The sequence below is a fragment of the Neofelis nebulosa genome, chromosome 3 (genome assembly GCF_028018385.1).
Source record: "Neofelis nebulosa isolate mNeoNeb1 chromosome 3, mNeoNeb1.pri, whole genome shotgun sequence".
Lineage (NCBI taxonomy): Eukaryota > Metazoa > Chordata > Mammalia > Carnivora > Felidae > Neofelis > Neofelis nebulosa.
Window position 1 is genome coordinate 201,988,381 of NC_080784.1, and position 27,536 is coordinate 202,015,916.

Here is a 27,536-nt window from a genome sequence, read left to right on the forward strand (position 1 = left end):
GGACCCAGGTTTGAGCTCTGGACCAACCACTCCTTAATGGGGAGATGACCATTTCTAATGGTCCTTGTGTGAGGAGAACCCTCAGGAACATTCCAGAAACAACAGCAGGACTCACCTCATTGAACCTTCCAGCCCACGGATCCCCTCAAGTCTCTGCTTCCTCCCTCGTTCTTTTAAGATTTTTCTGATCATTTCCCGGAACAATGGTCACCCAGAGACACCAGGCCCTCATCCCCAGCATCTGTAAACGTGGCCTTATAAGAAAAAAAAGACCTTTGCGGGTGGAATTAAGTGAAAGATCACGACATGGGGAGATTACCTCGGATTGTGCGGTGGGTCCTGAATCCCATCACAACTGTCTCCCTGAGACGGGGGCTGAGGAGACCGGATACATACGGAAAAGGAGGAGGCCACGGGGAGGCGGAGACTGGAGGGCTGTGGCCACAAGTTGGGGACTGAGAGAAGCCTCTGGAAGCTGGAAGAAGAGGGAGCGGCTCCACCCTACACCGTCTGAAGGGTGGCCCTGTCTACACCTCACTCAGCCCAGGGAAACCGACTCTGCGCCTCTGGCCTCCAACAGTGCGAAAGAAATTCGGGGCCCCCGAGTTTGTATTAGAGCGGCCACAGGAAATCCCTCTCTCCTGCCGCTCCTGCTCCCCTCAGACAGCCTGGGGCCCCCCAGAGGCACCCTCAGAGGCAGCCACGGCTGTCCCCACTTGACAGATATGACATCTACAGTCACCCGACAGGAAGTGGCACGGCCGGGACCCAAATCAGGCAGCCTTGCTTCTCGACCTGCTCTCTTAACCCCTGGGCTCTCCCACCCACCCTTCGGGGGGCTCGGTACCTCCCACCAGAGCACTGCAGGAGGGAGCCCCTCATGCAGGCCGGCTGGGACCACCCGCCTCAAATGGGCACTCTACGTGCACGGGAATTCTTGGGATTTTGCCAGTAAGCCACTTCCCCTCGCTGGCGGGACTGTCCCAGGCTCCTCTGCAGTCCTACCCTCTTCTTCCCGACGTCCTCACTTTGTACCCCAGTGGCAAGCATCACACGGATGCGTCCCATCCACACACCAGCACGCACCTCCGTGCACTCTGGACCTTCTCCTTCCCCAGGGCTGACACCTGGCTCCCATCCCCTCCCACCTTCTCCTTTTTTCCTGCAACTCTCCCTGCCCTCCCCCAAACCCTCAGGCTCCTCCTCTCTGTGGAGGAAATGTCCCCCCTGGAAGGCTCAGAGCCTCTGGCATCACCCCTAAAGGCTCCTTTTCCTGGCCCCAGCTTCCCCTTAATCTGCAGCTCCCCACCTCTGCCCCCTGCACGGCAAAGCTCCCCACTTCTGTCCCCTTGCACGGCAAAGCTCCCCACCTCTGCCCCCCTGCACGGCAAAGCTCCCCACTTCTGTCCCCTTGCACTTCCCACTTCTGTCCCCCTGCACAGCAAAGCTCCCCACCCCTTGCCTCCTGCACGGCAAAGCTCCCCACCTCTGCCTCCCTGCATGGCAAAGCTCCCCACCTCTGCCCCCTGCACGGCAACACATAATGGAGGACTCACAGGGGTTTACTGAGGCCATGCTACTCGCCCCATGCTCCCCAACCCTGCTCTGGTCCTCAGCATGTCGTGGAGGTAAAACCAAAACCTTTCCAAGTCTTCACTTGATAGAACTCCAGGAAATATCAGACATGGATGGCCACCCCTTCTTCTGGGACCCCTGTTCTCTGCCTTCCTGCCCTCACTCCCCGGGTGTCCTGTGACTTTCCCGATCGTGTAAATGCTGCAGTTCCCGCGGGCGCTGTCCCGCTCCCCTCCCCTCGATGCGGCTCTCCGGAGGCTCCTTCCTCAGTCTCCGTCCAGCCACGTCCGGCCCCGAACTCGAAGTCACATCTGAACAGACCCAGCATCTGGCTCCTCCTGACACACCCACCCAGAGTCTTGAGAGGCGTCTTCACGTGGCCAAGCCCAGCAGCGCCTCTGGATCTTTCCTCAAAGCTCAATCCTCCCTCTTTCCTGGTCTTAGGAAGCTGTGTCACGTTCTGCCGGGGGCTCAGCTCACAGCTGCCACAAACCCCACCGCGAAGCCACCAGCAGGCGCAGCTCGTCCTCCCTCATGCGTCCCCTGATTCCACAGACCCGCGTGGAGCCTGCGGGAGGGATGTCCCACACACCTACGCCCTGGGGGTCCTCCTGGGAAGCTGGCCCCGAGTGACGGACCCGCGCACAGCCCATTCGGACGACGCCCACGGGAACTGGTGGCCGCCGAATGAACGTCACTCTGCCAGGGTGTCCCCGTCACAGCCCGCAGGGCAACTCTGGGCAGCCCGTGAGGACACGTCACCTTTGGGAACGTGCTGTGCTAACTGCTGGTTTGAGTGGTGCCGTCCTTCCCCCCAATCTTTGCTGTCAAGTTAACCACACAGCCTCTAATTTATCTGCCGGTGACTCTCCATCAAGCCTATCACTGTCGTGTGCCATCACCCCACAAGCACCTACTGTGCGCCAGGCCGCGTTTGAGGCACCGGGGCCACATCTGCGAACACGACAGAAAGTCCCTGCCTTTGTGACCTTACTGCCCAGCTGCCAAAGCAGAGGCGACATTACAAAAAAAAAGAAAGAAAAGACAAGCAAGGTGGCTTCTGGCAGCTGTGAATGTTGTAAAGAAAACAGGGTTGTTGTTTTTTTTTTTAATTTTTTTTAATCTATTTTGAGAGACAGTGAGAGACAGTGTGTGTGCAAGCAGGGGAGGGGCAGGGAGAGAGGGAGAGAGAGAGAATCCCAAGCAGGCTCCCTGCTGTCCGTGCAGAGCCCGATGCGGGGCTTGAACTCACAAACCGTGAGATCACGACCTGAGACGAAGTCAAGATCCAGACTCTTAACTGACCGAGCCGCCCGGGCGCCCCAAGAACACAGGAATTTTAGGGTGAATAATGGAGGCTGCTCCAGGCACCCCACCTCCAGCCCACCCTCCAGCCCACCTCCGCGTGCCTCTGCTACACCGGCCTCATCCCCTCCTAGACCCTCAAGTGCCCACATCCCTTCCTAAGCTCCGTCCATGTGGCCCCCACCAGGTGCCCATTACTCAGGTCTCAGCTCCCTGACCCTGCTCTTGAGGGGCCTCCTGGAGCCCCAGGCGAGAGTGAGCCCCCGCCATTCTTTAACAGAGCGCCTTGCTCCTTCATAGTCCCCACCACGCCGTGGAATTGCGCGGTTATCCATGGGCGCGTCTGTATCCCGCTTGCGTGAGTCCCACGGGGACCCACAGCAGGACACTTTGCCAGCGTCGGGCCAGGGCCTCCCACGTTTTAAAAATGTATCGCACCCACGAGCAAGCAACCCAAATGAAAGAACAAATGAATTAAGGAAACTCGGGTGAGTCGCTTCATTTCCCTGAGTTCCAGACATAAGGAACAAAATCACATCTCTGTAGAGTGTCAATACAGAATAAAGAGGACGCCATTGTAAAACACACACACACACACACACACACACACACACACACACACACACACCATATGGCCGGTGAAAATCACAAAGACATAGGTTGAAAAGCCTCACCTCAACACATACTCCCCGAACACCTACTTGGTACAAACCATCACGTTGAGACAGCTTAGAAGGCGGTGCTAACATCAGAAATCAGCAATGAGCTTCCTTTGAGTAACTGCAAAGAGACACAGCCCTGGACTTTCTTCTCTTATTTTCCTTTGCCTCTCTGGAAAAATCTACACACCATCTTCTTCAAAAGCTGTGTTTTGTCAATAGAACAGCGGATCGGAAAGCACAGACCCGTTATCACTCGTGCGACCTTTAGGCAAAACCCATAAACCTTTTTTGAACACCAGCTCCTTTCAGGAGCCGCGGTGAGAATGACCTAAGAACATGGGCCAGAGATGCTTGGCAGAGGTCAGGGCCAGAGCGGGCCCGGTGCTAAGACACTGTGGGCTCTCCACGCTTCTAGAAGCTTTCGGGAGCAGCCGGTGGTTGCCTGGTTCCTCTTTCCTCTCGTCTCTGCAGGTCCGGGGCTGAGCTGTATCTATTACGACAACTGTCCAGGAACCTGATAGAAACCAAAGGAGAGACCCGTCCCTCAGATCCTCTCTGCGAGAGGCAGCCTACGAATTAATGATGTAAAAGATACACCACGCCAACCAAGGGAATGCTCTTTGTCAAAAATAAACCAGCAAGAGACAGCAAGGTTAGGGCTCTGATGGGTCTTAGAAGAGGTGGCAATCGAGTCACCTCATGGCATATTTAGAAGCCCAGCTAAATTTCACATAAGAATTACAAATGCGATAAATTATTTGCTGGAGAAAAAAAGCTATTTTTAGTGGGGAGACAATCACAGATTTCCATGCATGCTAAGCCCCTGACATTCTGAGTGACATTTTCTTTCTGGGAGCTCCTAAGCCTGACTAGAAGTCAAGATGGGAAGATTAAAAGTAACTGACAACGCGGTGATCAAAAATCAAAAAATCAAAAAACCGCCAAGACCCTAAAATGAACATGCAACCATGGAGCCTGAAACAGGACTGGTGTTCAATAAATACCGAATGTCGGGATGGCGGGTGGGGTGGGGGAGGGGAGCGAGAGACAAAGGCAGTTCGCAGGCTACGCACTCTCAGGTCAGGCTTGCACATCAGTGTCAAACACTCTTCAGGCCAAACAAGACCAGCTTCCAAGGAGAAATAAATCTAAAATTCTGGAGCTCCTAGGTGACTTACAGGAATACAGTCTCGGTAACCTCAATCCTCATGGCATTTCACACACCAGGACCAGCACGTTGCAGTGGCTGTTGTTGATTTCACACAACGCGGGGATCGAGGAAGACGGTGCTCCCTACACGCCATCGCTTCTTTTCTTCTTTTTAATTTTAATGTTTATTTATTTTTGAGAGACAGAGAGAGACAGAGCACAAGGGGAGGGGCAGAGAGAGAGGGAGACACAGAATCCGAAGCAGGCTCCGGGCTCCGAGCTGTCGGCACAGAGTCCGACGCGGGGCTCGAACTCGCGAATCGTGAGACCGTGACCTGAGCCGAAGTCAGATGTTAACCGACCGAGCCACCCAGGTGCCCCAAGCACTTCGATTAATGCCTTCCCATCTAGTCCTGATACTATTTACATTATACGCTGTTACTATTGTAAGTTACTATCACATACACTATTATATATGTATTAATATACACACATATGCTAATCACAGCCCTACTTCCTCCAGCCGGAGGTGGTGGACTACCACCTAATTGCAAATTAAATATCCAGGTGCTGATCACACAGACTAAATCCTTTCACTCTACTTTGCGTTTTCATGTTTTGGAAGAAAACGGACAAAAAGCCAGGAAATACTTTGGTGATGCACCTGCTCCTACCATGTAATGTAATGGGACATTCACAAATCTTTGCCAGTAAGCCACCCACCTTTCGCCCCGCTGCCCATCCAATCCTCCCTCCTCCCTCTTGAGTAGTGTGACAAACTTTAACGTGCTTCCCTTGGTGTTCTGATTGGGGACTTAAGCTAAAATGAAAGATCACGCCTGAATGGCTGCCCAAAAGTTCAGTGAGCCGAGCGGCACGACCCTGGACCCAGAAATGGGTGAACAAGGCCCAGCTCCGTGCAAGGACAGTCCTGCACTTCCGTGGCTGAAGGCCCGACAGTGCATGAGGGCGCTGGGCTGGGAAGGGGCTCCCCTCAGGCAGGACGGAAGTCCCCCTGGGCTCGGAACCTCCCTCAGCTCACAAAATGCCACGAGTCAGACACAGGAGAGCGCTTTTCTCAGACCAGTGACCAGTCGCTCCTAAGGAAGCACAGACCGTGCTCTCTGTCTCCGGAGGTATCTTGGGTCCGTCTCCTGCCACGGCACTCCGTTTCCAGGCTCCGGGGAGACAGCACCGGAGCTGCTCAGTTGCTGTTTGCACGGCTCTTGAGAAAGACTCAGAGAAGGGCTGCCCGTCTTGAACGCTTCTCTCTTCCATCTGCTCACGTCCCTGCAGGTGAGACCCCGGCTCGGAGGGAACGCTGCGGTGAGGACTCTGCCGTTAAGTCTCCTTCATATCATTAAGCTGTACAGTCTCCCACGGTGTTCCTGGTTTCCCCCAGTTAAGAGATGAGGAAACTCGGGCTCAGAGGGTATTTGCGGAACACAACGTGGCCGAGACTAAACAGAGAAGACTCACTTACTAGATTTGTGGCTGTGGATAAACCTCTCTGCCTAGATGAGCATCGGACTCTTCAGCTAGCAAACGCCAAAAATAAGATGCCCTACCAAAAAGCATTAGCATGGGAACCAAACCAACATGTGGAAAAGAGACCTTGCATTTTTAAGACAGGGAGAGACAGAGCATGAACAGGGGAGGGGCAGAGAGAGAGGGAGACACAGAATCTGAAACAGGCTCCAGGCTCCGAGCCGTCAGCACAGAGCCCGACGCGGGGCTCGAGCTCACGGACCGCGAGATCGTGACCTGAGCCGAAGTCTCGGCCGCTTAACCGACTGAGCCACCCAGGCGTCCCGAGACCTTGCATTTTTAAATGCTTCCCGAATATGGGGTATTATGCACAAATAGAAGATATTATAGCTAATCGGCATGGTGATGACTCCAATCGATAGAAATCACTCCCCAGTGGGAAACAAGCAGGTGGAGCTATGCATCCCGAATGTACGATCAGAAGAAGTGTGTCCTAAATGGAATCCAGCCTGGGGAGGTTCCCATGGGGTTCTGTTGCTAATAACCATCAGTCTAACACAGCATCCCAGGGAGGCATCCTGAATTGTCCCCTCCCCTTCAGTGTCCAAACTACGCCCCCTGATCATGCCTTCACAGCCACACGGCAATCAGTTGCCAAGTTCTGTAGGCTCCTCCGGCTAATCCCAAGCTCCGCCCCAAGTCACACATCGACATCTCCAACAATCTCCCTGGACTTCTAAGCCACTGTCCATTTGTATCCAGAGTGGCCTTTGAACGTACAGATCTGCCCATATTAAAATTAAAAGGCCGTTCCCTGACATCCAGAACCCTACAAGACCTAGCCCCTCTCACCCTGAGACTTCACTTACGTAACTGAACCAAGGGCGCCTGGTGGCACAGCCCAGACTTAAACCCTGATCTAACTCTGGGGACCAGTCAAGGGTGCTACTGCTCTGTGCTATTTTGGGCCTTGCCTGTTTCCCTGTCCATCTCTCTCACAGGCTGCCTCTGTGGCCGGGACTGTGTCTACTCCTCGCCTAGAGTGGGGTTTACACAAAGATGGGTTCTGTTCGTGGTCCAGGTAATTTGGACAAACTATCCCATCAAAAGAAAAGCTGGGCAAAAACCAAATCACTCTGAGACCATCTGAGAACCAACAAGGAGAAGTAAAAGATGAGGTCAAGACCTAGCAGAACAAAGAAACTCAGAGAGGGGAGCCCCGCATCTGGGGCCACTCTGTTCCCCAGGGCGTCTAAGTACCAGGAGAGGCAGCCTCAAGGGCTGATAAACTCTGCAGAGTTCTCAACAGAGCTGCAGAACCGGGGAGGTAGAAACTCAAGTCCAGAGACTCCAAGGAGAGGTCAGCCTGTACCCTTTGGTTGGTACAGATGCCTCAGAAGTAAAGATATGCCAGAAACAGACCAGACCTTGGAGGACCAGAAGCCCTGCCTTGCGTGGTCTCAGTCTCTGTATGGGGGGTCATCCAGAATGACGCCCCCCATCGCCTAGAAGGTGGTAACCTCCTCCTAGTCAGTCCTCCAATGTCTTCACAAATTTTCACACACACTGGCACACGATCAAAACTACCCAGGCATCCGAGGAGAAGAGGAAATTTGATCACAAACTAAGGGGAACAGAAGACAACAGGCACAAGAACATGGTAAAGGTAATAAAGCTTCAGAGACTTTACAATAATTATGCTTCATACACTTGAAGAAGTAAAAGACGAAACAGAATTTTGGAAGACAACTGGACGCCGAGATAGGAAACACGGAAAGAAGCTTTCTGTAAATATTTGCCAAAAGGAAACGAGGAAAGGCCAAGTTGATGAACCGAGTGAGTCACCTTGTAGACCGTGACCCCTGTGCCGGCCAGGAGAAACCGTGGGCCGTGCAACAGCATCCTGGTTAGAGGCATGCACCCCGGAGCCAGGCAGCCTGGCCCTGAACCTGGCTCTCTCGTTCCTAAGTGTGCGCCCTGGGGCAAGCTCCAGAGACTCTCAAATCCTCATCCCTGGTAAGAACAATAATCCCTGCTCGGTTGGGTTGCTAGAAGGATTATGAGTTGGTATCCGCAAGGTTTTCAGAACCGTGTCCGGCTCCGCGTTCTACTGTGCACAGGTGGTCCATTCTAAGCACGTGCTAATAAAGAACAAGAATCAAATTCAGTTCGGCAGACACGTCGCCTGGCCGGGCCTGTCTCTCCAGCTGCCTCTTCCCTTGTCTTGCTGTACTCACTACCCCAATCTGCCCGTCCGTCGTACCCAGCTACTGCGTTGACCAGATGCATCCTGCTCAACCTTTCATCGGCCCCTTCTTCCCTCTGCCTGAAAAGTCTTTCTTCTCCTAATGCGCTTGGAAAGCTTCTATCCATGCTTCAAGAATGCGTTAAAACACCACCTCCTCTGAGAAGCGTTTCCAGGACTCTCTCAGAGGTCATTATTTCCTTTTCTCGGCTCAGCTAGCCTTGAGTTTCCTTTTAGCAGGATGTTCGTCAAACTTGTATGGTCACCTGAGTTTGTGTGTCTGTCTTCCCCGTTAGATCAGGCAGCTTTTAGCACAAACTCTGTCTCATCCATCCCTTTTTCCAAATACTAAGCACAGTAGTAGTTCCATTATGATAACCGAGTAACAGATGACAGAATGAATGAATGAATGAATGAATGAATGAAATGTACTCAGGGTTTGCTCTGAGGCCAGTGAAGTTAAAACATTCATCACATCCAACCCAGTATAATGTGATTGAGAATTCTTACTCTTCCAAGGCTTGAAGCATGCTCCCGGGGTCCTCTGAAGACAGAATGTCAATCATTTGGTCATCGAGAGCAAGGTCCTCATTGATACCATTGGCCGAGGTGAACTGGGAGTACTCCAGCTTGTTCTCATGATGCTGAACCTACAGGGGAATTTCAGACACAACCGAGTGAACCCTCTTGTGAACGTCACGTCGCTGAGAGTCACGAGGGAAGGCAGGGATCTGCAGTCGGGAGGACCTTGCTGGCCCCACCACTTGCGAACAGGGTACATTCAGGCAAGACACTGCATTTGCCTGAGCCTCCATCTTCCCATCAAAGAAATGGGATCATAATTCCAGTAGCCCCACACCGGGTTCCCGTGTGTACGAACAAAACAATGGATGGAGAGGCCTTTGCAACCTGTAAAGACCTATGAAAATATTTCACCATCATTACCATCACCATCATCATATCACGATCACCACCACCAGCATCATCACCAGCATCCCCATCATCATCATCATCACTATATCACTATCATCACCACCTTCACTATCACCATCATCATCATCATGCAGAGGAAAATTACAGTTGGCAGATGAACTTCAATTCCATGCATCTGGCTGGTTTCGAATCAGAATACAGAACTGTCAGAGGGAAATGACCTCAGAGATAATTAAGCCCAACGCCATGACTGGATAGATGTATCTGTTGTGTCCTTAATATCAATCCTGAAAACTGGGTGATAAGTATAGCTAATATTTAAGAATTCCTGTCCCTGTGCCTTGTAGGTGTATTATCATGAAACTATCACAACACAGTTAAGTTCCGTTGTCCCCACATCACATATAAGAAACCACGGCTCAGAGGGGTAAAATGAGGTTATCTGAGTTCACACGGCTCACGAAGAGTCAGAGTTGGTATCTGGTCCCAAGTTGGTCAAACTCCTAAGGTACAAGGAGTTGGTATTTGGTCCCAAGATGATCGAACTCGTAAGGCAGAAGGAGGGTTTTATCGCACTGTTTTCACTGCACACTGTCTCAGCGGCTGCCTCAGGCTGCCAAAAATAAAGAAAGATGTGAAAAGAGTTCATCCTGTGAACTTCAAGGGTCTTCAGACCTTAAGTCAACACTTTGCTTTCCTCTCTGCGGTTGTAATGATCAGCCTTTCATCTCCGGCAAAGGATTTCTGCTCCTTCATCAAAGCAGCCGGGAAGTTTTGTTCTTCTGTGATTGATAACGGCTTTGAGAGAGAAGCTGGAGGTCTGATTAGAGGAACGCTTTTTCTCCCCCTCACTTTTGCCTCCACGGACACTGTGGGCCGATCTCACTTTGAAATGGCCATCCTCTCCTCCAGGAAGCAGACATAAAGTGAACAATGGGACACGACCTCCAGCCTCCAGACACGGCCCCCAGGAGCCAGGTCCCCGGGCCACTTGAAGCAAGTATTTAACTTCATGGGCCTCAGTTTCCTCAATATAAAGGGAGGGGAGGGGCGCCTGAGAGGCTCAGTCCGTTGAGCATCCAACTTCAGCTCAGGTCATGATCTTGTGGTCTGTGAGTTCGAGCCCCACGTCCGGCTCTGTGCTGACAGCTCGGAGCCTGGAGCCTGCTTTGGATTCTGTCTCCCTCTCTCTCTGCCCCTCCCCCCTCATGCTCTGTCTCTCTCTCTCTCTCTGTCAAAAATAAATAAAATTTTTTTAATTAAAAAAAATAAAGTGAGGGGAACAGATGGCTGTGTTCCTTTCAAGTTGCTGGGCCCCTGGGGGACCCTGGGTCACAGCAGCTCCAGCCCTCCACGGCCCTGGAGGGACCAAGAAGCTGCCAACGGATGCTTACTCCCAGCAGCGCCTTCCAGGGGAGGCTCCACGGAGCTCCTCTCACTCTAAAAATTGCCGCCCTGATTTCCTTCCCGTCTGTCCATCCACTGATGGGCCGAGGGCTCCTTCATATCCTCACACGTGGATTCAGGACCTCCTAAGCTCCAGGCTCCACAGGAGGCAATGGAGATTGTAGCAGAGATCGCCTGCTTCCTACCCACACCCCGTCGCCACTTCAGACCCACTGGCCCAAGACCCACCAGCCAGTATCTACACTGCTTCCCCTAAAGGCTTCTGCGGGCCTTCAGAGCCCACGCCAGGAAATAACGTCACCCTTTGTCCTGGCCCCTGTAGGACTGTGGACAATACTGACTCCATCTGTGGCCCTCCTCTCTTGGGGCTACGTGTTCCGGGCCCCTTGGAGGTTAATATACATTCCTTAGAAATGCCCGTGAAGGCTGGAAGGGGGTGGCTTGTTTTGGCTCTCCGTAAATTGGTTAAAGATAACACAGTCTCTCGGCCTCCTGATGCACAGATGGCCCCATGAGATCTAATTCCAGGAGAGCTGTCGATCAGGCACACGTCCACCCTGGGAGGTACGTACGGACCCTCTGGTCTCACTACAAAGCCCTCGGCACGTCCCCTCGCTCTGTAACACCCGTGGGCTATGGTCCAGACTTTGTGAGAACAGCCATGCAGGGCCCGGATCGCAGAGCGCCCCGTTCCCTGTAAGTCAGCCTGAATAAAACTGTAACTTGCAGGCAGTCCCTGCTTCATTTTTCTGGTCTCAAAGGACCTTCTCAGTGGGAAGGGCAGTCCCTCCTCCCCCACCTTCTAACAGCGCCTTTGCCCCCATATCCTCGACCGATGACCACCGGGGCGTGATATATACCCCAGCTCCGTCCCTCCTCAGCCAGCACGACTCTGAGCCTAGTTCCATACTGTCCCCAGAGCTGCCCACGCACGGTGAAGCTCCACAGCTGAAGGATCCGGCCTCCCCCTGAGGGTGGAGTGAGCCTCCAAAGACTTTCCCGCAGGGAGTGTGGACCAGGCCCCGAATTAGTGTGGCGGGAACACAGCGCTATCCGCACAGGCAGGCGCTCGCTTATTCGGTCAGGCCGCAGGGGCTCTGAGCCCCGGCCACTTGCTGGAATCATCTGGGGAGCTTTAGAAGTCACTAAGGGGGCGCCTGGGTGGCCCAGTTGGGTAAGTGACCGACTTCGGCTCAGTTCATGATCTCGCGGTCCGTGGGTTCGAGCCCCGCGACGGGCTCTGTGCTGACGGCTCGGAGCCTGGAGCCTGCTTCCGATTCTGTGTCTCCCCCTCTCTCTACCCCTCCCCTGCTCACGCTCTGTGTCTCTCTATCTCTCAGTAATAAGTAAGCATTAAAAAAAATAAAAATAAAAAAGTCACTAAGGACGGGGGCGCATCCTGGGACGGTCCAGTCACAGTCTCTGCAGGCAGGGCTGGACACGAGCATTTTGTCGTTTCCCTGGGGATTCGGACATCAATCCAGGGTTGAGGATCAATCAACCCATCGAACTGGAGGGAACACTTCAATCAACCTCACATCTACCGCCGACCCGACTACCCTCCGGCAACAAGATGCATGTGGAGACTCACCTGATGTCTGGTGATCAGGCTTCCCTTCAAACACTGATAGCGAGCCGTGAAGAAAAGTGTGGCCCAGGTCAGCACGAAGGAGGCGATGGAGGCTATGAAGAATCCTGCTGCATGAAGGCCATGGTTTGGGACAACCTAGGGGACGAGGGGGGGGGGGGGACTTGTCAGTGGTCACACTTCACAGCCTTCAGTCGGGTCACAGCTAAGAGTTACAGCAGAAGAAGCAGGGAGTCAGCGAGACCAGCCTGGATTTGGACCCAGCTCTGTCCACACTGGCTGGGCTGCCTGAGCCCGTCGCTGGACCTCTCTGAGCCTGTTTCCTTAGCACATCTCTAAGCGTCAAGCGGGACAAACACTGCAAGGGGCCGAGCATGGTGGCTTGCACACAGTAGGGCCATCCGCCCCAAGCTTGGCACCTCACAGGCCTCAAGAGTGTTAAATTCCCGAATCCTTATGTAACAACCCTAAGAGGGCACTGGGGATCCGTGAACTGTTTCGAGTTAGGCGCAGATTTCTGCAGACGCCAGAGGAGAACCTGTCGTGCCCTTCCCTCCCCCTCGACACTGCCCGCTCCCTTCGCTGGGAACACGTCCCATCAGAGGGGCAGCCCGCAGCCCACTCTGGACATCGGGACCAAGCAGAAGGATACACAGGGCAGGGAAGCATGACACAGCAGGGGCAGCCAGCTGCCGGGCGATTCAACAACCCGACAGGTGGCCCTTAGAGCTCCCGTGGGCTTAACTCGCCCAGCCGCCTCTCTCCTCGATGGCGTCCTCTGGGCTCCAGCCAGCGAGAGCCCGGGACAAACGTGCCTCTGGGATGGGCCAGGGGCGGCTGGCATCTATCCACTGAGAGGAGCTGGTAAGTTCCGGACACTCGCCGTCAGCCCCTCCCTCCGCCTCTGCCTTAGGGTCTAGACAACAGCAGCTGGCATCTTACAAGAACTCAGAAGGGGTCAAACTCTGGGCTGACTCACACTTAAGCACGCATCAGAACTGCATCCCACCCTGAGTTTCTGATCCCCTAGACCCAGAGACGGGGCCTCACAAGTGGCGCATTTCCAACGAGCTCCCAGGGGCCGCTGCCGTGCTGTTTGTCCGAGGAACACACGTTGAGAACCCCTAGGTTCAGGGTTTCACAAGAATTAACTCCTTGAATGCTCTCAAAGGCACTCTGGACAAAGTAAAGAGCTTTGGATTTCTAGCTCTCCAGATCTGGCTTGAAATTCCAGCTCCGTCACAAGAGCCGTGATGCCATGGATGAGTGGCTTAGGCCTAACCTCTGGCAGCCTCACTTTTCTCGTCTGTGAAATGGGGATAAAAATACATCACCGCAGGGAGATCAAAGACAACAGTAATGTAGAGATTCGTGCAAAGCTTGGCTTGATCGTGCTACTTGATCACCGATTGCTTATCGGGTGCTTACCGTGTACCAGGCTGTCGGAGGGGGTCCTTTCTCCGTTTGTGGGATGTACCCTCCCTGTGGGCACTGACTGGGTCTGACCAAGGTCCACCTCCCACCTCCTGTTCACAGGCAAGGGGGGCCCGTAAACAGCAGAGAGGGTGAAGCCTGGCCTCCGGATTCAGACCACCAGGCTGTGTGACATCAGTTCTGCCTTATTGGCTGTGTAGAATTGGTCAGATCAGTTCATCTCTCTTTGCCTCTGTTCCGTCCCTTGTCTAATGGAGACAGTGGCCGTCCAACGGTCGTACTGAGGAGTACACAGGAATATGAACGAAGTTGAATGAATGAAGTCGTTAGAAGAGTATCCGGCCTTAACACTTGCTCACCAAACCCGAGTGATTCTTGCCGTGTCTTCCTTTGTGGGCTGTGTAGACAAAGGCAACTCCTTTTGGTACCATAATGGAGAAGCTGTACGGTGGCCATTAATCAGTCGTTTTATCAGAAGGTGACCTCAAGGGGCACCTGGGTGGCTCTGTCAGTTAAATGTCCAGCTCTTGGTTTCAGCTCAGGTCATGAGCTCACGGTTCATTGGTTCCACCCCGTGTTGGGCTCTGCACTGACAGCACGGAACCTACTTCAGATTCTCTCCTTCCCTCTCTCTCTCTCTGCCCCTTCCCGCTCTCTCTCGCAAAATAAAAAGATAAATAAAATTCACAAAATTAAAAAAAAAAAGAAGGTGACCTCAAAAACAGACCTGGACCAAGAGCCTCACATTTTGATAACACTTTTACCCCTTGGAGTGTTTTCAACAAAACGTCTATACTCAAAAATAAGAGGGACAAAATGTGTGTGTCCATAACAAGAAGGCTTTAAAACAGTCAGTTCTTTAACTCAGCAGTTTAATACCTAGGATTCTATCCTCAGGGAAGAATTCAAAACTATGCATAAAAGTTTATATACAAGGTTGGCTTGGTCCAGAAATACGCACACAAATTTAGCTCTGTATTATATAAGACTGTTTTGCAGAGCATCATATAAAGTATCCTAATGTATCCTAAATGTTGCAAAATCCAAAGAGCAGTTAAATATTTTAAGTCTCTATAAATTATTCAATCCATATAAGGAGCAATCTTGTAGCCATTTTACTACTTCTAAAAAGCACAGTAACGTAGGGTGCCTGGATGGCTCAGTCAGTTGAGCCTCTGACTTCGGCTCCAGTCATGATCCCGTAGTTCGTGAGTTCGAGCCCCATGTCTGGCTCTGTGCTGACACCTCGGAGCCTGGATCCTGCTTCCAATTCTGTTTCCCTCTCTCTCTCTGCCCCTCACCCACTCATGCTCTGTGTCTCTCTCTCAAAATTAAATAAACATTAAAAAACTTAAAACAAATAAGTAAAATAAAAAATAAAAACCACAGTAACGTAAATCTACTACAGAAAAGAGTTCTTAACAAAAGTCAAGGGTATAAAATGATAAGCAAATGTCCTGCTGCCTTCCCCTACCCACTCTAACCCAGCTTCCCAGAGACAAATCTTTTTTTTTTTTTTTTTTTTTTTTTTTTAGTTTATTTATTTTGAGACAGAGAAAGTGAGTGCATGAAAGCAGGGGAAGGGCAGAGAGAGAGGGAGAGACAGAGAATCCCAAGCAGGCTCCAGTACCAAAAGCTTGTAGACCAATGTGGGGTTCGAACTCATGAACCACAACATCATGACCTGAGCCGAAGTTGGTCGCTTAACCGACTGAGGGGGCCCCCAGAGGCAAATATCTTAAACAGATACTGTTTTTAGTTTTTATGGCTTAGTAAACCAGATGGTTACATAAAATTGAAGTCTAAAATTTATACATATATCTCTATTTCTTGATTCATCAGCATTACATACTATTAACTGAATTACTATGAACATATTATAGGTACATATGTAACATATTATGTGTAATACGTATATATACCATACATATACAAATATATGCCATATTATATAATTATTAACACATTATTCCCTCTTTGACAGATGTGGATTTAGCTCATGAATTTTTACCTTACAAATTTGTGGGGTTTGTGACCTATAAATATCTCTGCCCTTCCTTCTAATTATAATGATTATTTTTAGTTTTTCAATTAGCTATCTTTGTAAGTTTAAATTAAAAAATTAAACCTCAGTTTTTACAACATTTAGAGACGATTTCTTGTTGTCTTACTAAAAAAAGATAATGAAGTTAATGTCCCACACTTGCCTCTCCCCCCTTGCCTTTCCCACTTCTTTCTTTCACAGTTTATTAGGTTTAAAACATATATTTTGTTTTGCAATCACAATTCTTTGTCATTTATAGATTAATTATAAAACCTAAAACTAAAAAAAAATTTTAAGACACTATTATTATGATTATACAAATGTTATTCACTGAAGAAATAAGTAAAAAAAAAATCCTATGTTAATAAATATCTGCCCCTCAAAGCAATATATTTCTAATTCAATCCTTTTTCTTACATTTTACCGATTATTCAAAATCATGCCATATTTTTAGTTTGTTAACTAACTTTGGACTAACAGTCCTTTCTCTGTAACTTTTTGTTTTCCCTGGAGTTTCTCACTGTCTTTCTTTTTTCTTCCTATTATATACCATTTCCTTAATGACATTATCTGTTGCAAGTAGTGGATTTTTTTTTTTTTTTTTTCTTAAAGTCATCATTCCCGGAATGCTTTGGCATTCTGATCTGATCAGAACTGGTTACTTTTCAGGGTTGCTGCTGTCATTTGGAGCCCTCTATTTACAGCTTTCTGTGTTGTCACACATCATTGATTAAAGCAAAACTATGCTTCTTGGATCCCATTTCTTCCTTTTTCTTGGAAGCTTTTTTTTTTTTTTCAGTGTGATGGGAGTATTCTCAGTATTTTATTTGTTTGCAAGTAAATTTGTTTAGAAAACATTTTTTATTTCATATGTCTTAAAATGTTGTTACTTTGCCCTCATTTGATTTATAATTTGGCTGAATCTATCATTCAAGGTCCAAAATCATTTTTCTTCAGAATACTGACGGTACTGCCCCACTGTCTTCTGACATAACTGTGTCTGATGACTTCTTAGAGGGATCTGTTTCTGGCTTTCTAGGAATTTTAAAGTTTTCCCTTTTCCCTTGGAATTCTGAATATTTAACCATTAAGGTTTTTTTTTTTAATAATATTTTTAATTGTAGTAAAATACACATAACATAAAATTTATCATCTTGGGGTGTCTGGGTGGCTCAGTCGATAAAGCCTCTGACTTTGGTTCAGGTCACTATCTCGCCGTTTGTGAGCTGGAGCCCCGCATTGGGCTCTGTGCTGATGGCTCGGAGCCTGGAGCCAGCTTCCAATTCTGTGTCTCCCTGTCCCTCTGCCCCTCCCCCACTCATGCTCTGTTTCTCTCTCTCTCTTGCTCAAAAAGCGAATAAACATTTTTTAAAAATTACCATCTTAACCAATTTTAAGTCCAGTCCAGTCGTACATCACAGTGTGTACAATCATGTTGGTCTGAAATCATTACCACTACCTGTCCCCAGCACTTTTTCCTCTTACAGAACTGAAACTCTGTCCCCATTAAACCACCCTCGTTCCATCCTCCAGCCTCTGGCACTCACTGTCCTACTCTCTTGTCTCTGTGAATTTGACTACTTCACTTAGCATTAGATCTTTATGGTTCATCCATGTCGTTGCAGTGTGTCTCAGAATTTTATTTTATTTTATTTTTTTTTAATTTAAATTCAAGTTAGTTAATATATAGAATAGTATTGGTTTCAGGAGCAGAATTTAGAGATTCATCACTTCCATATAACACCCAGTGCTCACCTCCAAAAGTGCCTTCCTTAATGCCCATCACCCATCTAGCCTATTCCCCTACCCACCTCCCCTCCAGCAACCCTCAGTTTGTTCTCTGCATTTAAGAGTCTCTTATGATTTGTCTCCCTCTCTGTTTGTGTCTTATTTTATTTTTCCTTCCATTCTCCACTTCACACCTGTCAGAATGGCTAAAATTAACAACTCAGGGAATAACAGGTGTTGGCAAGGATGCAGAAAAAGGGAACCCTCTTGCACTGCTGGTGGGAATGCAAACTGGTGCAGCCACTCTGGAAAACAGTCTGGAGGTTCCTCAAAAATTAAAAAAAAAAAAAAAAAGAACTTCCTTATGACCCAGCAATTGCACTACTGCTAGGAATTTATCCAAAGGGTGCAAAAATGCTGATTCAAAGGGGCATGTGCACCTCAGTATCTACCTCCTCAGCAGTGCTATCGACAGCAGCCAACCTATGCAGAGAGCCCAAATGTTCATTGACTGATGAATGGATTAAGAAGGTGTGGTGTGTGTGTGTGTGTGTGTCTGTACATATATGTATATACATTATACATTATATATGTATATACGTGTATACACACACACATATACATAATGGAATATTCCTCGGCGATCAAAAAGAATGAAATCTTGCCATTTGCAACAACGTGGATGGAACTGGAGAGTGTTATGCTAAGTGAAATAAATCAGAGAAAGACAAATACATGATTTCACTCATATGTGGGATTTAAGAAACAGATTTCCTTCTTTCTTAAGGCTGAATAAAATTCCATTGTTATGTATATATCATACTGTGTTTATCCATTCATTCATCATTGGACACTTGGGTGGCTCCCATCTTTTGGCTTTTGTGAATATGCTGCTATAAACATGGGTATATGGATATCTCTCTGAGATCCTACTTCTAATTCTTTGAGGAATACACCTAGAAGTGGAATAATAGGATTATATAATAATTCTATCTTCAATTTCTGGGGGAACAGCCAAACTGTTTCTCCTCCTTCTCCTCCTCCTCCTTCTTTTTTGATAGTAGCCAGCCTGATATGAGACGGAATCATCATGGTTTTGATTTGCATTTCTCTAATGATTAGTGTCAGAAGGCAAATGTTTATATTTTATTTATTTATTTTTTCAGCTTTAGGAAGAAGAATGGAGAGATACAGGGAATTGCTGATATCTGATCACCAATAGCATGCCGGTCCCTAGGTTAGGTGCCTGGAATGGGTTTAACTGGGGCGCCTGGGTGGCGCAGTCAGTTAAGCGTCCGACTTCAGCCAGGTCACGATCTCGCGGTCCGTGAGTTCGAGCCCCGCGTCAGGCTCTGGGCTGATGGCTCGGAGCCTGGAGCCTGTTTCCGATTCTGTGTCTCCCTCTCTCTCTGCCCCTCCCCCGTTCATGCTCTGTCTCTCTCTGTCCCAAAAATAAAAAAACAAAAACAAAAACAAACAACAAAAAAAAACACGTTGGAATGGGTTTAACTGTGTCTTCCAAAAGGATATGCTTAAGTCTTAACCCCCAATAGCTATAAATGTGACTGTATTGGGAAAGAAGATCTTTGGAAACAATAATCAAGTTAAGATGAGTTCATATTGGATTAGGGTGGGTCTTAAATCTAATGAATGTGTCCTTATAAAGACAGACTCGTACAGAGAGGGTCATGTGACCACGGAGGCAAAGACTGGAGTGAGGTAGCTACAACCAAGGAAGGATTTCCAGGAGTCACCAGAAGCTAGGAAGAGGCAAGCATTCTTCTCCACAGCCATCAAAGAGAGCACGGCTCGGCTGACACCTTAACTCCAGACTTCTAGCTTCCAGAACTGTGACAGAGTAAGATTCTGTTGTCCCAGGCTCCCCAGTTTGCGATAACTTGTTACAGCAGCCCCAGGAAACTAATAAGGTGTCAGCTTTACATCATACAATCTTCAGCAATCTTGTAGTGGATGTATTGTCCCCATTCCATTGACAGGTAAACGGAGATGGAAAAAGATTAAGTAGGTAATCAAAGTGCGTAGTAGCCAAAAAACCAAAGCCAGCCCTGCCTGACTCCAAAGTCTGTGTTCTCCCTGCATTAGAGCACACTGCTTTTGTCCAGGGGGCTGTGGGGTTTTCTAAACACATCTGGAGTCCCAACCTCCCACCAAGGTAGAAGTTCCCTGCCTGATTGATGAGAACCAGAAACAAAGACTAGCACAGAATTACATGCCGGCAGGGTCACTGTACTGTAAAAGGCAGGAAGAGATCTCTCTGTCCCCCTCTGTCTCTCTCTTCCTTTCCTACTTCATGAAGTAGAACGGGCCAACGGGGTCAAACCACCAAACTTGTCTCCTCTTCCCACCTTCACCATCTCTGAATCTCCACCTGAGGTCTTACCTTCCTTTGGCCAATCACATGGCCAAGAGAATTTGAAGAGTAGAAGCAGTGTGGCAGACTGTGGCGCAGGATCTAGCTTAACTCAGCGACACCGATGCGATGCAGGAATGAATGCCTGTATCTAGGAAGAGGACAAAGGCAGGGAAGCTCTACGGATCCCGCCATCTTTCTCCCTTCTCTCTTGGGAATCTGATGCCAAGTGGTAAGCACATCCAGGTAGAGACTGCCTGCTTGGGGCAGGCCCACTCACAACTCTCACTTTCTTCTTTCAACCTTCACTCATCCATGTTGCTACTTTAAGCTAGGTCCTGCTCCTGCCCAAAATGTTTCTGCTCTTCAACTTTCCTCCTCCATGTAAATGGCTAAAGAGTAAGATCTCAAGATATAGCTTTATGGGAAGACGGAGGCCCAATATAATCATTACCATCATCACCATCACTGTCATCATCACCATCAGCATCACCATAATGTCACCATCGTCACCATCACCATCATCATAGTTAACCTGATTCAGCAGACAGTAAACACCAGAGATGGCCCCAAGTGCTTTACATGCATGAATCCATTAACATCTCATAATAATACCAGAAAGTGGGTACTGTTTCAGTCTATATTCTACAAATTAGAGTTCAATAGTGCTAATCAGTTAAATAAATGGCCCAAGATCACAGAATGAGTCACTAGTGAATCCGGGTTTCACAGCCAGCAGTCTGGACTAGAAGCTTTCACACCACAGCTGCCTCTCTGGGGCTCAGGTTCCAGCCTGGCCTTTTACCAGGAGCCTTGCATTAGGTCATCAAGGTCTTGGGTCACCCTGAACATTGTGATTCCCACTCTGAGTATACAGCTCACCCTTCTGGACCGAGTGGCAGGGCAGGATTTTAAAAATCTCTCAGTGTCTGGACAAAAGCCTTTGCAAACCATTCTTCAAAACTATTCTTAACCATCAGGGTCTTTATTGAACTTTTGCCAGAGGTGAGGCCTTACTCCCTTTATAGTCTTTGAAACAATACTTTAAACTCAGAATTCTTATGTCCATCTCACATGTGCAGAAACCAAGCTTTGCTATAATTTTTTTTTGCCTGAAACTCTCTATTTAAGTGAATATATCACAGTGGGCAACCAAGGTTGGCTCGGTGTTTGGATGTGGTGGTCAACTTTCCTGACATCGAGTTCATTCAGTGAGCCCAGTGATGGGTCCTCAAAGGACAAGTGGGGAACAAAAGATCCAGGCCCTGCTCTAAGGAGCTCACAATCTTGCAGAAAAAAACAGACAAGCAAGCGAGCTGGGGTGACACAGTGTGGCTGGGTGAGGCTGGAGAAGCCTGGAGAAGTAGGGTGGGGAGGGGTGCAGCTCCTAGCCTAGCTCAAAGGACAGAGGCTTTACACGAGGTGACCCATGGACAGAGGAGAATGGGCCGGGAGGAGGGCAAGCCAGGCAGAAAGAACAGCATGAGCCGGACCTGCTATGTGGAGGAAATGCACCCCGGGTCCCAAAGGGTCTTCAAGAGCAGGTTAGTGATTTGCAGCAGCGTCCGAATGGTTTGGGGGGGGGGGGTGACTGCAGGGTTTTAAGCCAGGAAGTAACACGGTCAGATCAGTATTTTAGAAAGGTAGATCTGGCCATTGCGTGGCATCAGCCTGGAGGAGGATAAACGAGATGTCACAGCCAACAGAGAAATGATGACAAGGCTGCAGGAGGCAGTAGAATCTGCTGATAAAGACCATGGACTTGGCCCTAGTTGAGGGCTCAGCTCTCAGCTCTGCCCCCTACCACACTGTGGGACCCCGGGCCTCCCTCTCTGCAAGCTGAAATCTCCCCCATCTGTAAAATGAGGATTAAAATAGTGCCTATGGCAGGCATGGGGCACCTGCGTGGCTCAGTCGGTTGAGCGTCCAACTCTTGATTTGGGCTCAGGTCATGATCCCACAGTCATGGGATGGAGCCCCGCATCATGCTCAGCATGGAGCCTACTTAGGATTCTCCCTCTCTCTCTCTCTCCCTCTGCCTCTCTTCCCTGCTTGCACGTTCTCTAAAATGAAATAAAAATAAGTACTCCTTACGGTTCTTAGACAGGTGAAACACAGAATTACCATACAACCAAGCAATTCCACTCCTGAGTGTGTACCCCAACGAATTGAAAACAGGTGCTCAAACAAAAATCTGTACCTGAATATTCACAGTAGCACTCTTCATAATAGCCAGAAGATGGGGGAAGCCCAGATGCCCATCAGCTGATGAAGAGATAAACAAACGTGGTCCACGCCCCCCCCCCCCATACAATGGAATAGGAATCAGCCATAAAAAGGAATGAAGTCCTGACATATGCTACAACACAGATAGACCTTGAAAATATTACGCTAAGGGAAAGAAGCTGGAGCAAAAGGCCACATTCAATGAGATGAAATGGCCACAAGAGGCACACCTGTAGAAACAGAAGGCAGATCAGTGGTTGCCAGGGGCTGAGCGGGAGGAGGGGATATTGGAGAGCAACTGTTCAATGGGAACAGAGTTTCCCTTTGGGGAGATGAAAAGGCTCCAAACCTAGGCAGCAGTGATGGTTGCCCAACACTGTGAACATACTGAATGTCCATAATGGTAAGTTTTGTGTATGTGTACTTTACACACACACAGAAAATAGGACCTACTGGCTAGGGATGTAGTACAGAGCCATCAGTCAGCAAATCTGAGCTGCTATTACTGTGACGACTGGAAGGCTGGAGGGAAGGGCAGGAATTGGGAAAACATTTAGGAGACAGAGTCCACTGGTTATGGTGACTTGAGTGCTGGAACGGATGTGTGGGATGCTAGAGATGGGGGCCAAAAGCGTCCTTGGATGTCTGGCTTGGTAGGCTGGGGGCTGGTGGGACCAGCCACCACAGGGACGGGTACAGAAATGTATGCACTTAGAGCGCCAGAAATCAGCCCCAAGGTAATCACTCTTTTAAGACTTCCTCTAAAAATCTCGCAGCCAAATTCCACTGATAATCAGTATAAGAACAGATTTCAAAGAGTTTATTTACCATAAACTTCATTAACAAATAAAGAAAGAAAAGCAGTTGAGTGGTCCCAGCCTCCTTGTCCCCAGGCTCTGACTTTCCCTCTCGTCTCTGACAAAGAATCACGTGCTATTGCCATCGTTTTAATCACGTATTGGCTGAGAGCAGATTCCTTTGATGAGTTCTGTCAGTGCATTCAAGAGGAGCAATGATGGGGAAAAAAGTCCTTTCAAAAAGAATGCTTTCAGTGCTTCTAATCTAACATCAAGTTACAAAAGCCCCAGGAGGAATTATGTACACGTTGACTTCAATTATGTAATAAATAAATTCAAAGACCCACAGAGGCAAGAAGCCAACGTGTTAGCAGCGGTCCTCTGCTGGTGAGATTATGTGCTAATGTTACTTTACTTTTCCAATTCTTTGCGTATGTGTGTGTACGTGTCTCTGTGTGTGTGTCTGTGTGATACCGGGAGGGTGTTTTCTTTGTCCACAATGGTCGTATATTAAATCCCACCCACCTATGCCTCAAAAGACAGAAAAAAGTTTGAAGAGAAAAACATACAGAATGATTTCTCTGAAATTGACTTTAAGAGTAATTTGCTGAAATCCTTCACTTTGAGCTAAAGATCCAAGAAGCAGGGGGAGTTACTTACTTGCGGATGTGTCTCCCACAACCCTTGAGGGGCAGCTCTGAGAGCAGACAGTCTCTGGGCTTCCCAGCTGACAATGCTGACAGGAGTGAGAGCTTAGAGGCAGTCACAGGTAGAGGCAATCACACTTACCAACAGAGCTTTGCTGAGGTACCAGTCTGGTGAATAAGCAGATTTGGGAACAAATTGCCCAACAGGACTTTTAACCCTGTCAAGCTTCAGGACCCTGGCCAGTTCCCAGAGACTCTCCAGACACAGATTTTTGTTTTTTTAACTCTCAAATGAGAAAGTGAAACCAGATAACATTTAAAGTCTCTTCCAGGGCACAAATTCTGTTCGGATGTCACAAAAATGTATTAAATGCCAACCAAGGGAACTAGGCCAATGTCACAGAATGACAAGGTTTATCAGGTGTCTCAGCGTTGTGGGATTCCCAGCCAAGGGGCCTACCAGCATGCCTGGGGGAGGTTCAGGAATCACAGATGTGCAGAAGTTGGACAGGGTCTTTCAGGACATTTATGAATTGTCCAAAGCACAGGTAAGAAAAGAACAGCATATACAAGACCAGAGCAATGTGGAAAACACAAGGACCCAGTAGCACCTGGGGACAGTAGAAGACCAAATTTTCTGATGGATCCTGAATATTACCCTGAGATAACTGGGATGAATCCAGCAGGCAACAGGGAGTCCCTCCAGAAACAGAAAAGCAAGCAGGTTTTGGGTTTTATAGAAAGAACACTACAGTGAGGACGATGGGCTGGAGGGGAGTAGGACTGGACAGTTAGGAGGCTGGTGCAGTAATCCAAACATGAGGTGACACAGAGAAGGTGGACATGATGTGTGAGTGCACACCTCGCATCCTGAGAGCATCTCAAAGCCATGTGATCCTGCCAACAGTTACCTGCTCCCTCCACAAAGGCACAAAGGTACACGCTGCAAATCCCCGTGTTTGAGAAATTCTCATATAGCATATAGCTGTCTACAGACGCATTCTCTTTCTTATTAATAGAAATTCTTCGCATGTCGGAGACACTAAACCCCTTTTATGTATGTTACAAGTATTTTCCCAGGTTTGTCACTTTCGTAATGCTGTTTTTAAATGTAAAATTTTCAACTATTTGTGTACTCAAATCCATGGTTCTCCCTCATGGTTTTCTTCCTGTCATATAATGCTAACCTATATTTATTTTTTACAAATCGTTTTATCTAGATTTTAATCTGATGAGGGAATTCGCTTTATTTTCTTCTAAGAGATCCAGCCAGTTGCCCACAAATGGTATGAATGATACACTCTTTCCCCATTGATTTGAAATACCTTTTTTTTATACGTACATCTGTGTAGACAATCTATTTTATGCCCTTGGTCTGGCTTTTCCTGCAGAGCTGCATATGGCATTAACGTAGCTTTAGAATTTTTTAATATGTGCTAGGGGAAATCCTCCTATATTACTCTCTAATTGTCACAGTGTTCTCACCTAGTTTCATAAATTTGTATCTGCAGGTGAAACGGATTAACTTGATCGCATTTCTCCCCCCAGATCCGACTAAAATGATTATTGGAACTGCCTTCTGCATGAATTTGGGGGACGTAACAGGTAGTTTAAACATCTCTCTCTTGATTGGATCTGAGATCCCCCTTCTCCCGATCTCTGCCCCGGCGCCCAGCCCTTTCGTGAGCACACAGCACCAACATAAGAAGCTGTGGGGAGGTCCGGCGCAATCTGAACACCCGTGTCCAGCACATACAGCGTGATTATTTCCTCCCGGAGCCTCTCATGCAACAGACAGAAAGGGCAAGAGGGCTTGAGATAGGAAATGGGGACCCTGCTGTCCTTGGCTGACACCTGCCGATTTCACCCTCAGGAAGGTAAGAGAAAAACAAAGGAGACGATGGGGTCTCCTCCAGGGGTTGAAGAATCCCAGCCTACAAAGCGCAGACTTCATGCCTTTACTCTGTTTAGTTGTATGATGGCAGGGAGCCTCCATCCTCACTGCCCGGCTCCTCCCGTTCACTCTCACACTTTCCTGATGTAATGACGTCACCTCACAGGTGCCCCCGTCAGCCGTGCTAGGACACATCCTGTAGCTGGCAAGAGCCTTGGCTGGGTCATCCGGTGCCAGGAGACCTCGGTTCACATCCCACCAACAGCTGAACCGGCTCAGCCTCGAGGTCAGATCTTCAGCGGCGTATTCTAGAACACCCTTCCTCCGTCTTTAACTAGGTCCTTCCCTTAACGACCTCCAGCTGAATGCTCACCTCCTCCAAGAAGCCTGCCGTCTACCCAGCACTCTTTACTGCCCATATCTGCAGCATGTATGACCTAGATTTCGGGGTCACAACCTCACACATTCAGTCATGGCAGCTGTGTGTGGTCTGACCTTTGTTCTTCTCATTTAATGTCTCAGTGAGGGCAAGGGGACAGCGGGTGGTAGGTGATCTGAGTCTCCAGGCTGCCCCAGACTCCACAACACCCTGGAATCTCGCACGGGGATTGACTCACACTTATGGCACCCGATGGCCCCTTGGGCTTGAGACCCTGACACGTGACACCCATTCACGAAAACCACAGAACAGCTGCAGAAGGGTGCTGTCTGCATGTGCAGGTGATAACGATCCCAAAGACCGCAGCTGACGCTTACAGAGCACTTAAAAAACGCCAGGCACGGGGCACCTGGGTGGCTCAGTCGGTTAAGCGTCCGACTTCGGCTCAGGTCACGATCTCGCAGCTTGTGGGTTTGAGCCCTGCGACGGGCTCTGTGCTGATGGCTCAGAGCCTGGAGCCTGCTTCGGATTCTGCGTCTCCCTCTCTCTCTGCCCCTCCCCCACTTGCACTCTGTCTCTCCCTCTCTCTCAAAAATAAATAAACATTAAAAAATATATTAAAAAAAAAAAAAACACCAGGCACTGTGCTGAGTGCTTTACATACCTCGATCCATTTACTTTGGCGACCACCCTACGAAAGGGGTACTATGGTCAGTCTCCTTTCATAGCCGGGAAATGGAGACTCAAGGAGGTAAGTAACGCATCCACAGTCACATACAGTCGGTGGACAGACAGGGAGTCAAAGCTAGGCCCTTGGCCCGAGAACCTGATGCCCCACAACGCTGTAAGGCCATCGCATTTTGTATGCCTCATCTCCCCACTCAACGGTGATCTCCTTGAACGTGGTCCACAAGGGCAGGGTCACCGGGACCAGGGGCGGTAGGGCTGACATCCAACCCAATGCTCCACTGCCTGACTGCACCCATGGGTCTGCACCCCACAGTGGGCACCCACTCCTGTTTCCCTTGAAGGCAGTGTGTGGCCTGGAGGCTGCCCCGAAGACCTGGGTGTGGCTCAACTCCAACCACGTGAGAGGGCCTGGGGAGCGGGGGAAGGGCTTACAAACATCGACGAAGTGAACCTTCTCTGACTTTTATTACAGTCACGCAGCGACTAGACAGCAAGCAGCAATCGCCAGCATTGACGACGATCAGCTCAGCCAAGGGAGGCTGACCTACTGAGTGCCACCCAGAAGGTAGGGCGCGGAGTGGGGCACAAGGATGCAGCAGACACGGCCCCAAGCCTCCAGGGGCTCACAGAGAAGCCAAGATGGCTTGCACCCATCTTCCTGCCTCCCCTGCCCCCCCGAAACCCTCTCCTTGCTCTAGCCAGACTTGGATTTTATTTCCATCTCTTTTGGACAGGGATTTAGCTCCTTAGGAGGCGGCGTGGCCCAGCCGCAGGGCTCTGGAGCCCCAGGGTTCAAACCCTGGTTCTAACGTCCGCAAGAAAAGCACACTCACAGGCCCGAGACTGGTACCCTCTGAGAGGCCACCGTGCAAGGCAGGGCCTCGGCTGGCACGCGGGAGCTTGGGTTTTTGGACAGTAACCACCGCTGCCTGATAAGAGTGGCTCACTGTGCCTAGGCGGCTGTGTAAACAGCG

The 27,536-nt window shown here is 49.1% G+C and overlaps 1 protein-coding gene across 6 annotated transcripts in view; it reads right to left on the reverse strand.

Moving 5' to 3' along the window:
• The window catches only part of EVC2 (EvC ciliary complex subunit 2), a 136,240-nt gene that overhangs the window by 78,669 nt on the left and 30,035 nt on the right, over nucleotides 1-27,536 (reverse strand). For 5 of the 6 annotated variants that reach the window (XM_058723120.1, XM_058723119.1, XM_058723121.1 and 2 more), the window contains 2 exons: nucleotides 12,356-12,490; nucleotides 8,935-9,074 (listed from right to left, as the gene is read on the reverse strand). In XM_058723120.1, the coding sequence (XP_058579103.1) occupies nucleotides 8,935-9,074; nucleotides 12,356-12,490 (275 nt within the window). The remainder of the gene's footprint in view (nucleotides 1-8,934; nucleotides 9,075-12,355; nucleotides 12,491-27,536) is intronic. The other variant, XM_058723118.1, reaches the window with a different exon arrangement.